We start from the raw sequence: 12,479 nt of genomic DNA, 5'->3' as shown, positions 1-12,479 counted from the left end.
CAGAGCAGAGTTTGACTGACCGCGGAGTATCTGATGCTTTCCTCTGCCGGGGTTCTTAAGTGGCAACGCCTACCTCCTTTGTCCGGGATTTCCCATTCTCCCCAACTCTGCCCAGGGGTAGGCTCCTCCCCACCGCCCTCTGGAATCCCAAATCCTTCGTGGCAGCCCATCTGTTGCCATGGTACCAGATTATGATGTCGCAGACCCTGGATGACTACGGACAGCTCCTGGGCTGTGGAGTACAGGGGCTCACAGAGGTGGGCATTGTCCAAGGGGCAGACTGGCATGGAAGGAAATAAATCCCTGGAAACGGGGCCACGGCCTCGAGCCCAGCTAGGGAATCACCCTGGGAGTTGGAGCCAAGGCCAGGAATGGGGTCTGGCATGGCTGGCTCTGACAGGCTTGAAAGACTGCTCAGCCCTGATGCCTTGGCGGGGCTGATGTGCCTCGTGCCTCTGTCAGGCTCATTACACTGACCGACTCGACACGGGGATGCTCACTGGGATCCCTTGCGAGAGCCCTTTTGCCTTTTGTCCTTGCACTGGCACTGAAAGCCACCATCCCCGCTTGCCCAGAGAGGGAAGGAACTTGCCCAAGGTCACCCAGAGAGGAGGTGGCTGTGCCAGCATTTAGTCTCACCTCTTGCTCCAGATCTTTCCATGGGGTTACATTCTCAGACATGGCCCACTAAGGTGATTGAGTCATGGTCCCCAACCTGAAAATGAGCATGCTGCCTCAGTTTCCCCAGAGTGGTCCATTAGCAGAGACAGGTTGTCACAGGCCCATGTTTATTCTGGCGCACACTTCCAGGCACATTCCAGGGGAATACTTTATGTGGTACTTCTGAGCGATGTGGCTGATCTGCCCCATTGCCTTGTCCTGTGGCCGCGGGGACCTGAGAGCTATTTCACTGGTCACACTGCATTTGCTTTTCTGGGGTCGTCTTAGCCTGATAATATGGAAGTGGCTGAGGGCCTTAGTGGGAAGAGCCCAAGCTTTGGCAGCTGCCACATGGAATTAAAATCCCACTTCTGCCACCTACCCCCCTCAGTTTCCTCTTCTGTAAGATTGCCCATGTGAGGAGTCCCTGGGATACTGGGTGAAAGGTGCCAGGCCAGAGCCAGGGTGGAAAATGTCCAGACCGGTCAGGACAGGAAGCAAATCTCTTCTCCAGAACACTGCGTGGGACATCCATCGCTGAGGCTGCCCTTCAGGACTGCGATGGTGCTTTTGGCTGCCCTGGGCTCCTTGCCTGGTGCCTACAGGGCTTGGCCCACTGGGGGAAGCCAAGCTCACTCCCAGGTTCCCAGAATGCCAGGGAGGAAAGGGCCTTTCGATAGTGTCTGGCTGGCTGAGACCAGGGACAGAGCCCCTTCATCACCTTCTTCGTCAGGCTTACCTTGCTCTTTTGGGTTCTGCCTGTTCAGCACTCACCCTGAGTTCCTGGGGAACAGGTTGGGCTGATTTCTCTTCCATGTGCTCAGTGCAGAGCCAGGCACAGATGCAAGCTCACTGAATGCTGAAGCGAAGCTCCTGCGGGATTTTCCCACCTCATTTGAGGCTTTTCTTCCACATCTGATGCTGCTGAATGTTTTATCTGGGGAGCTGTGGTTGGGGGGGACAGAGGGATCTGACTGTGATGTCAAATTGTGGCCCTGCTCCCACCCACGTGACCTTGGACACATACTTAACACTTTTTGGCCGGGATTTCCTCGTGTGTCAAGTGGGGACATACGTGGCCCTTTGTCATGGCACACAGAATGTGCTTGGAGAAAGTTAGAACAGGATAAAGAAGACATTAGGATATACATTTTCTCTTTTCTACGGACGCCGAGCTTCTTGTGGAAGGGATGCTCTGGTCCTCATGTTAGAAAATGCCCCAGGTGGTTTATAACTGTACTTACTTTCAGACGATTACAGGCGGTGACTTACCGAAAGGCGGTATTGGTATCTATTACCCACACCAGCTCCTGGGTGTGGAGCTCAGGGAGGGCTGCTTGGGGGCCTGGGCTGAGAGGCAGGAGAAGTTGTTCTGATCCCTGCCTTGCTGTGTTTCCCTGGGCCAGCCCTGTTCCCTCTCTAGGCCTCAGAGCCCCCCATCCCCCACCAAATCTATAGGTAGACGGATTCCTCTCATTTCTTCTAACCCTGCACAGACAGAGGTATTCTTCTAAAGAAAGTGTGAAGAGAACTCATCTTAGAACACAGATGTCCTGCAAGGATTCCACTGAAAGGCAGAAATATAATGGATTCAGGAGACCCAGTGTCTGTCCTCAAATCCCAGCCAGGCTGTTCAGGCCAGGGGGAGCAGTCACATGGCCCCAGAGGCAGCCAGAAGGCCTGTGGGAGGAGTTACATAATCCAAGGCTGGCTATCGGGAAGAAGCTTCCTTGGGAGAAGGTGAGCCCCGCCTTGGAGGTGTGGTAACAGAGGCTGGGCAGCCATGCCCCCATTTGGTCCAGTGTCCCCAATGAGATCCACCCTGAGTTGGGCCCTGTGCCGAATCTGACAGAGTCCCTACCCGGAGGAGCATCAGGCCAGTGGAGGGACATGGAGAAAGGCAAGCCATGTTGGCCCCTGCCCTGTTACCCCAGTTTTGTTACCAGCTGTGAGATCTCAGTCTGCTATATATGTCCCGTGTTTCCTTTGCATCTAACTAAGGCTCAAACCATAAAAACAGCAGTAGCTCTTGCTGACTGCATCTTCGGTGCCAGAACCTCTTTCCATGTTCTTTGTACACTGTGACTTGTTATTCCTCCTCAGCACCCTCGTTTTCTTCTTCCCATTATATAGATAAGAAAACAGAGGCTCGGTGGTTAAGTAACACCCCCATGGTCACGCAGATCGAAAGAGGCAGAGCTGGGATTCAGAGCCCCCCGAGGAGCCTCCCTTCCAGGGTGTAAGTGCCTCGAGAGCACTTTCTCTCAGGAGACTGATTGGGTGTCTCACCCAGCAGATGGTCTTTTCATCACTCCAAACAGAACATACCTCATTAATCTTGTCTCAGAGTAATCATTTGCTTTTAGGATTCATTAGCAGCAGCTCCCTGGTGCTTCCAGAAGGGCCTGGTTAGGAGGAGCAGGACAGGCCAGTAAAGGGGCTGAGAACTGGCCAGAGGGGCTAAAGTAACTGCCGTAGGTGATCAGGGAAGGCTTCCTGGGGGCAGTGGCAGTGGAACTGGACTCTGGGGGAAGAGGAGTAAGACAGGAGAACAGGCAGTCCCTTGGAGCATGGATCCTGGTACCCTTGTTGGACCTGAGCTCCTGAACTTGGAGGCAGGGCCAGGTGTCACTGTCTCCAGCCGATGCTCAGCAGATGCCTGAGGAATGAATAAGGGAGTCTCTCCTGTCCTCTCTTGGTTGGCGAGGCCCTCTGTGGCCCATTGGGGTGGTGGGAGGTCATGTGGTCCTACTTTCAGACAGCGCACATCCTGGTCACCCCAGAGCCACCTGACCGTATCCCAGAAAAGCCTCCTGGGCCCACCAAGCCCCCTCACACTCTTCTCCTTGCCCCACAGCCAAGAAGACCTGTGCAGACAGCGACTTCACCTGTGGCAACGGCCACTGCATCCCAGAGCGGTGGAAGTGTGATGGCGAGGAGGAGTGTCCTGATGGCTCTGATGAGTCCGAGACTACGTGCAGTGAGTCCTGGCGCTAGGGCTGCGGGGGGCGGGTGCTCAGCTTCCTCGTCAGATCCTCCTTGTTGGGAGGATGGGAGGCTCAGTGGAGTTGATCTGTCAGACACAGCTCCAGACCTGCCTTGTGCCGCACCGTCGGGGGCTCCCAGCCAATGGCCAGGCGTATTAGCTGCTACTGGTTTCTGCTGACTCCCTCACAGGCCTCTTGCAGCTCGGGCCCTGCTCCTGGGGCACCAGGAGCTAGAAACAGGCCTTCTAACCAGAAGCAGCCAGAGCATATCCTCCGGGTCTCCCCACAGCCTCCCCCACTATTTTTCTGGAGGACTCTGATCATAATTCTAGGAGTACTGCTAACAGTGAGTGCCTATTAAGTGTTTGCCATGGGCCAGACACAGTGCTAGGCTCTTTGTGTGCACTAATTCATCTTCCCAAGGCAGCCTTATGAGGGTTCACTTTCTGAATTTTGCAAAGGAGGACACTGAGGCTCAGAGAGGTTGAGTGACTTGCCCAAGACCACCCAGCCAGGACTCTGAGGCCTCTGCCCCAAGCCAGCTGAGCCCAGGAGCCCCAGCATCCACGGCAGGATGGATGGCAACAGAGGCAGCCTGGGGTGAGGCCGAGGGCCCGAGCCAGAGCCCCAGGCCTGCCTCCCACACTCGGGCTTTGTCTCTCCTTGATTTCTTTTCCAGGCCCTAATCCTCAAAGCAAACTTACACCCGGCAGGTCATTCTGTGACATTTGTTAAATTAAAAAGGAGATGAGAAGGGGGCGGGGAAGGCCTCAGCAGTCCTGAGGCAGAGCCTTAGCTGAGTGAGACTGAGACAAAAGGTTGGTGGGGAGCACGTGGAGGATGGGAGGGCTGGTGCGGACCACGAGTCACAATCCCCATCCTCGTTAGGGGTCACATTCGCCCCAGAGGCAGAGGCGGGGACAATGGAGGCCCGCAGCCCATCTAGGGCTGTGGCTGGTGATAACTGGGTTTCTTTGTCTCCTAGCAACAGAGCTACCAGTCTCCCCGTGAGAGAGAGAAAGGGGGAGAGAAAGGGAGAGCAAGAGCGACCCCGGCCCGAGACAGGAGGCCCCCTTGTCTCCTTGCACAGCTGCCTCTGCCTCTCCTGGCCAGGCCACAGGCCCTGTCCTTTTCTTACCCCCCAGGCAGCCAACCTGTCCTGGGGCTGGTCCAGAGCTTTGTCGTGAGCTGCAGAAGGCACAAAGCCCAGCCACGCCCACTGTGCTTCTCATCCTCAGGGCCAGCTTGGATCCCTGTTTAAAGAGAAGGAAACTGAGGCCAGGATGGGTTTGGCCACTTGCCCGAGGCTGCCTGGCTAAGGAGGGGCAGAGCCGTGTACAGCCAGGAGCGTGTGTTTGGGGAGGGGGCTCCGGCCACCAGGGGCTGTGCTGGGGGCACTGCAGTCAGCCAGCTGGGCTATCCCAGCCCCACTCCAGCCCTGGACACTGGGGGCAACAGGGGAACGAGGGGAGCCTCAGCACAGTTATTGCTGGGGTCTGTCCTGCTGCCTGAGAGCTGGACTCCCCCTTCTCCCCATGTGTCTGTCTCATTGTGTCGATGTCCCTTTTCATCTTCCCTGCCCCAGATCCAGGGCCCTGCCCACCCTGCTCTCTTGGACAGCCGCCCCCCTGCCTGCCCCCCTGCCCAGCTTCCCTCTTGCCATCCCTCTCCTCCATGCCCTGCCCCATGCCCCTCTGTCTTTTTCCTCTTGCTTGTCCTAGCACTTGCTGCCTTCCCATCCCCTGGTGAGTGCAGGGGCCCTCCAGCCTCACCCCTCCTGCCTCCCAGGCCTGCTTTGTACCCTCTGTAAGGCACTGTTATTTGACGGTTGAATGACTGGAGAAGTCGAGGGCCTTGCTTCCAAGACACACAGGTGGTTTGTGGCTGGTTGGCCTTCTGTGATAAAAGACGGGCTGGTCAGGCTCTCTCTGAGGCTTGACAGAGTGCCCGTGGGAACAGGACTCAAGGCTGCACCCTGGGAGTCAGGAGGCCCAGCCCTCCCCTGGGCTGTCCCAGTGAATTTGCTGTGAGGTCCTGCACACTTTCCCATCCCTGTCTGGGCCCCAGTTTCTAACATCTCAGAATTCCAAAGACCATGATCTAAGATTCCTGGACTCTTAGGACCCTCTTTCTCCCAGCTGGGGCACAAGGCTCAGGATCCCACTTCCTGTGCAAAGTTATATTGGTCAGAGGCGGGCATGGCCTGTGGGTAGGCCTGGAGGAAGCGGGCCAGAGTGGGACCTCAAGGGTCAGGCAGAATTTGGGGTAGCAGGACCTGGCGGCAGGCTGGCTCACTGCTTCCCCACCAAATGGGAACCTGCTAGCCAACCCACTGCCCATTTAACTGGCGTCGCCATAGCAACCCCCACAGTCTACCAAGTTCACCTCTGTAGCCTACCAGGTTCCTAGGGACTATGCCAGCTCGAAGAAAGATTACAGGCAGTAGTAAAGTGTAGTGGATTGGGTGTGTGATATATTTGGGTCCAGGTCCTGTGAGACCTCAGGTTGGTTGCCCAGTCTCCCTGAGCCTCAGTTTGCTCATCTGTAAAATGGAGTGATGGCACCTGCCCTATGGGGGTTACGACGACGAAATGGAAAAAATGTGGCAAAGTGTCGGTGCTGGAGTAAATGGCTGTGTTACTCTTATTACTGTATTTTGATTCCAGGCCCTCTCTCCCACATACAGCAATTTAACATTTTATTTTATTTATTATTATTTTTTTTTTTTTAAAGATTTTATTTATTTATTTGAGAGAGAGATAGCAAGAGCAGGAGAACAAGCAGGGGGAGTAGGAGAGGGAGAAGCAGGCTCCCACCGAGCAGGGAGCCCGATGCGGGGCTCGATCCCAGGACCCTGGGATCATGACCTGAGCTGAAGGCAGATGCTCAACGACTGAGCCACCCAGGCACCCCTACAATTTAACATTTTAGAATAAGGAAGGCGGTCTGCATAGAGAGGGAAAGGGATTTGGGAGCACATCCCCATTTTTGTGCTCCCCCACTGTGTCTCTGCCCCTAGCTAGCTGCGGTTTCTCCAGGCTCTCTTTCCTTCTGGTTCTGGGATTTGTGTCTCTCAAATATGGCCAGGAGTCACAGTAGGAAAGCCTGGGACATTTGCCTATTCAAAGTGGCATTTCAGTTCTAATTATAGCTCACTTGATTGGGGACGGCTTCTGACCCACCTTCAGGCATCCTGTGGGAGGGGTACGGCATGGGGAAGGGGAGGTTGGTTCAAGGTGCGTGGGTGGCAACTTTAGGTACTGCTTATTGAAAATGGGAATTTATTCATCATCTTAGAACCTTTCCACTGGAAGGGGGACCTTACGGCTGAACCAAGTGAAGTGCCCCTTCCTACTGTAGATAAGGAAGTGGAGGCCCAGAGGTTTTCTGAGGCCCAGAGGCAACCTAGAGGCTGACCAGCTAGGAGTACTTCACCTGAGCCCATGGGAAGGAGCTGGGCGTGACTGCCCCCTGACATAATGGGGTGGCCCCATGCCATGCTTCCTGGGCAGCAGCCAGACACGAGGAGCCCCACTGCCTGAGGCTCTGGCCCTCCTGGAGCTGGCCGTCCCCATCTGGAGGTCGTCTGCCCTTAAGCATCACATGTCCTGACACGGCAGATGTCCTCGCTCACTAAGCAGCCATCAGACACTTTCATTCTTTTACTCGACAGACATTTTTCTTTTTATTAATCTGTGAACTCATAAATTAGAGAACGCCAGTGGATTGGATTTCTGGGGCAGGATTCTCTGGGAGTTGATAATGCCTACAGCCACTCCGGCATGCCATTCCAGGCCCTTGCTGACTCTGGAGGCTTCCTGGTGTCTGAGAGACGGTAGGCTTCTTCACGCCTGCCTCTCAGGACCTCGGGGACACCTGTTGGCCAGGGCATTCCTCGGGGCGTCTTTCTTGGAGAGAGGCTCCATCACGGTGGGCCCTGTGGACTGTGATCCCGTGCACTCCCGGGGGACAAGACCAAGGCCCTGCCAGCCCCTTACATTAGCATTTCGTGAGATGAAACAGCGGCAACTGGTTTCTGAGTGTGTTCCAGGCTCTGAGTGTCAAGCTTTCCATGTTTCCTCATTTAAACAAGCTACCAACTCTAGGAGATTACGTAGCCCCATTTTCAGATGGAGCCTTGGTGCAGAGAGATTGACTGGCCGAAGGACCTGCATCTTAGTAGATGGGTTTGGACCCAGGTGTGCCCAGCTCCAAAACTCATTCATTCTCTTTCTCCTGCATCGTGCTGCCTGGGGGCCTTTGGCTTCAGTTGTCCTGAATGTGGACATCAGGCAGCCATGTGGCAGACCCTACCTGAGTAAAGGCCCAGTGCGCCTCCTTCCTCTGGCGAACCCTCTCCAGCCTGGAGGTGCCGGGGCCACCAACAGGGCCTGCTTTTCTCATGGGCAGTGGTTACGTGTGGTAAGTTAGGCCATGTGTTTGGACATAAGAGACCTGGGCTAGAAGTCCAGCTTGGCCTCTCTCCACAAGACTTGGAGCAAACACCTTACCCTCTCTGGGCTTGGCTCGCCTCATCTGTAAAATGGAGGTAGTTACAGCACTCCCCTCCCTCATGAGGAGATCCTGCATATCAGCGCTTACCCAGACCAGCTCCCCAGGACTAGGCAGTGAGGAGGCCTGACCCTGGAGCCTGCAAAGTGAGGTTCCCATTCTAGCTTTGGGGAAGAGCCGTATGACAGCAGAGATGGTCAGGTTCTAAGAGAGAGGGGTGGTTGGGACACCTGGCATCCAGTAGCCTAGGCGGTCCCTTCCCCTCTTTGGACCTTTGTCTCTTGTCACTATAGTGGCTGCTCCTCGATGTGACCTCTTGTGTCCTCACCTTCCAGGATGGTGCCTTGGCTCTTTGAGGGTAGGAAGGCTGGTGTCAGGCATTGCTGAATCCTCCAGAGCCTGTAATTAGAGCTGTCTATTTAAGGACACTGCAAATGTCTTATTAATTATAAAGAAAGGAAGCAGATGGATTGTTTAATCATTGTCCTTGCTGAAAGGTTATGCAATTAACTATATAAATATTCATTAACAGTTCAAGTGGCTGCCTGCTGTGCTGGGGTCTGCAGAACCAGGCCCCAAGAGGTGGGGAGGACGGTCAAGGGCCATTTCAGTCACCTGGGCATTTGGGTGTAGAGTTTGGGGCTGGTTCAGGCTACTTCTCTACCCCCAGGAGCATGCAGGGCACGTTCAGTCAGAGGAACCTGGACTCTGCCTCTCACTTGCTGTGCATCTTTGGACCAGTTCCTTGGTTTCTCTGAGCCTGTTTCCTCCTCTGTCAAATGCAGTGCTTACCTGAAGGACTGCTGCCCTGCTCTGCTCCGGGGTACTGCTGTGATGATCTCTGGAGTTGGCACGTATAGCCTGGGAGGTTGCAGGCCGCATGGGAAATGGAGTGGCCTGACACACTGTGGGTGCTCAGTAATATGGCTTCCTCCCAACTCCCCCGTGAAGTTCCGTTTCCTGAGGCCTGGCTCAAGGATAGATGATCACCTTGTCCCTCTGTCTCATTGCTTTCAGGAGCTTGAAGGCATACAGAAGACCTCTATCACTCTTATGGGAGTGAATTTGAAAGAGATGAAATATTCTGTATCTTTTAGACTTGCAGAATGTTAACCCAGTGATTCTCAGATGGGGTGCACGGGAATCACCCAGGGGTTGAGGGGAGTTACTGAAATGCAGGTTCCTGGGCTGTGCCCTCAAAGTCTGGATGCAGTCTACTAGGAGCCGGGCCCAGGAACCTGCATTCCAGCAGCCCCCATAGCCCACCCTGCAGTCAGGAGTCTGGGAAACACTAGTTGGCTTCAGCACTCTCATGTGCTTCCGGGGGTCCTGCGGTGTGCGGGTGCTAGAGGGGCTCTGGAAGGGCCCCACCTCCCAGCAGCCAGACCTCCTTCACCACCCTGCACTATGGCCCCAAGGCTGCCTGATGTCCACATTCAGGACAACTAAAACCTCAAAAGATCTTGGAGAGTCCGCACTCTCTAGGGCTCTATGCAACAGTTATTTGTGAAGGGGAATGTCTAAAAAATGCATCCCATGAATCCTGTATTCCCAGTGGGTTGTTATTCCTAGGGAGAACTCTGGGGTCCCAGGTACTTCTCTCCCTTGGCATAGTAGTGTCTTGGGGGCCCTGCCTCCAACACCTGCCCCCTGCCCCATCTTACCCCTTTTCTCCATCTCTTGTGCCCTGCCATCCCATCTATGAAAGTCAGAGAAGGGGAAACTGGTCTGAGATGAGGGGGCAAAATTGAGGGGGAGGCATGAGTGACCCCCCCCCAGCTGGCAGGTGCAACAGACTGTGCCAAGTGTGTGGCGTCAGACACAGCTGACTTTGAGTCCTCACTCGGTTCTTAGCAGCTGTGTGACTAGCGCCCAGTGCTTACCGCCAGGTCTCGTACCCAGCAGCACTCAGTAGATACTCACTGAGTGAATAAACAAATCCTCATCTGTTCATTTGGAGAATTACAGTGGATAGTGAGCACTGGGTTGGGCGTTCTTCTAAAGGCCTTACAGACATTAACTTAGGGAATAGTATCATTCCCACTCTGTTGGCACCAAGATGAGGACTGTTGACTAAGGTCACATAGCCAGTGAGTGACCAAATCCATGCCCAGGAAGCCAGGTTCAAGAGCCCCTGCCCTCAACCTCCAAGCTGGAGGCCTCGACATAATCCTCATCCTGCCGGGCAATTGTGCGGATTAAGTATCTAGCTCTGTGCCTGGCACATCTGAGCGACGACTGAGTTTACACCCTGGAAGGTAGCAGGGAGCCAGCTGCAGAGGTCTGAAATGTGTCTGTCACGGCTGGGTCTGTCACGTGGGTCATCCTGGGCCGCTCAGGATGAGAGCTGTCCCCAGCCCTGATCAGGGATCTCATTCTTTCTTCCAAATTGAGAATCAGCCCTGGGGCTCCAGGCCCCTGATTGAGTCAGCCTCTGATTGCCGCTGCAGTAATTATAGCTGTGTGGTCCCGCTGGGCCCTGCTGCACGCACAGCATTGCTCTCTACAGCGGACTCGGCACCATCGCTGGGGGCGGGGACAGCAGGGGGCGGGGCTTACCTGGGCAGCTGCTGCGGCCTTGGTGAGCCCTCCACATCCACACGTTCAGATCATGGAGTCACTGATGTGCCAAACTGAGGCCCGACTGGGGCATATTTCACCCCAGGGCACATGGCGGAGAAATGGCAGAGAAGCATGCAGGGCATGGCAATGTTGTGTTGCTGGAGCTCAAAGAGGATGTTTGGAGGGTGGGAGGTGGGGCTGGTGAGGCAGACAGGGCGGGCTGGATCGAGGAGGGGCTTGAGTGCCAGGGACCAAGGGCCCATGAAAGGGCGTTAGGCAGGGAGTGGTGAGAATGTAGGATTCCGAGGGTCTTAGGGGCAGACAGAGGCTGCTTCTCAGATGAAGAAACTGGGACCCGGGGCAGGGAGGCCCTGACGGATTCCCAGGGCCTCGGGCCGGGTGGCTGGAGTCCAGCGGGAGGACTGGTTGGCGCCATGCCCCGTGTCCTCCTTGGCTAAGCCATGCGCGTGTGTCTGTCTCCTCAGCCAAGCAGGTGTGTCCTGCAGAGAAGCTGAGCTGTGGACCCGCCAGCCACAAGTGTGTGCCCGCCTCGTGGCGCTGCGACGGGGAGAAGGACTGCGAAAGTGGAGCGGACGAGGCCGGCTGTGCCACCTGTGAGTCGGGTTAGGTCCCAGGGTCTGCAGGGTGGTCAGGCAGCCTCGGGGAGCAGTAGCCCCTTCCGGGAGGGGCCTTCTCTCGGGGCTCGGGGGGTGGAGAGGAAAGGGGTAACGATCAGGACACTAGTAATGGCCAGGCGCTCTGGAGAGACATTTCCTGCTTTCAGCCTCACAACCACCGCACGAGCAGCCATTCTCATCCCCATTTTATGGGTGAGGAAACTGAGGCTCAGACAAGCGAGGAAAAGTGCCCAAGGCTGAGTGGTGGAACTGAGATTCAAACCCGGCTCTGGACAGCCAAGCCCAGGAGTATTTTTACCATATCTGACATCTGCTCATCCATCCCATCCGTCTCCACCGACCCCCGAGCAAGGGCTGGGGGCCAGGGCCGGGCCTTGGGGAGTAATGGTGGCCTCCCCAGCCAGGGCGCTGGAGGTGCTGGGGGGGGGGGGGGGCGGGCAGACTCCTGAAGTGTGAAGGACGTCTGATGCTGAAATCTCAGACTCGAGCACGAAAGTCACAGGGCGGGAAGACCCCCAGCAGCCTCAGCAGGAACAGATGGAACTGGTCACTGGGGCAGTTCCACATCACTGAGCTTCAAACACAGGATTATCTCCTTCCCCGGGAGCAGGCCAGCAGGTCCGGGGCCAGTGGGGCTATGCAATTGGATGGACACCTACTGTGTGCCAGGCCTGGAGCCAGGCTCTGGAAGGGATGATGAGGTGAATCCTACACACTCCTTCCTCCAGGAGCTCATGATTAATAGGAGAGACAGACTGGCTGTCAATAACTAGGCTGCAAGGCTGGGCTGAGATATGGGTGGTTTGGGGTATTATGGGGTATCGTGTGGGCTTTTGCCAGGCACTCACCCACCACTGCCTCCCACCGCACTCCCTCCTCCAGCCTCTATATTTACATCCTGTCCATCCTCCCTGGCCCAGGGGAAATGCCATCTCTCCGGAGGCTTCTGAGTCACACAGCACTCTAGATTCCAAGTCTGGAGTTCTGATGTGTCTGAAGCAGGAAGCATCTGGGTGTGGGGGGAGATCCTGGCAGGCAGTTTCAAAGCCCTAGTGATGGCACTGGCTTGTTTCCTCAGCTGTGATAATTTTGCGGGGCTTCGATGGCCAATGAGAATCCT

At 55.6% G+C, this 12,479-nt stretch overlaps 1 protein-coding gene across 3 annotated transcripts in view; it reads left to right on the top strand.

Moving 5' to 3' along the window:
* LRP8 (LDL receptor related protein 8) overlaps positions 1-12,479 on the top strand; it is a 74,639-nt gene that overhangs the window by 32,620 nt on the left and 29,540 nt on the right. For all 3 annotated transcript variants that reach the window (XM_044914032.1, XM_021683916.1, XM_021683915.1), the window contains exons 3-4: positions 3,518-3,640; positions 11,207-11,335. In XM_044914032.1, the coding sequence (XP_044769967.1) occupies positions 3,518-3,640; positions 11,207-11,335 (252 nt within the window). The remainder of the gene's footprint in view (positions 1-3,517; positions 3,641-11,206; positions 11,336-12,479) is intronic.

The sequence above is a fragment of the Neomonachus schauinslandi genome, chromosome 4, assembly GCF_002201575.2.
Source record: "Neomonachus schauinslandi chromosome 4, ASM220157v2, whole genome shotgun sequence".
In the NCBI taxonomy this organism is placed as follows: domain Eukaryota; kingdom Metazoa; phylum Chordata; class Mammalia; order Carnivora; family Phocidae; genus Neomonachus; species Neomonachus schauinslandi.
This window is presented reverse-complemented; position numbering and strand designations above follow the sequence as displayed.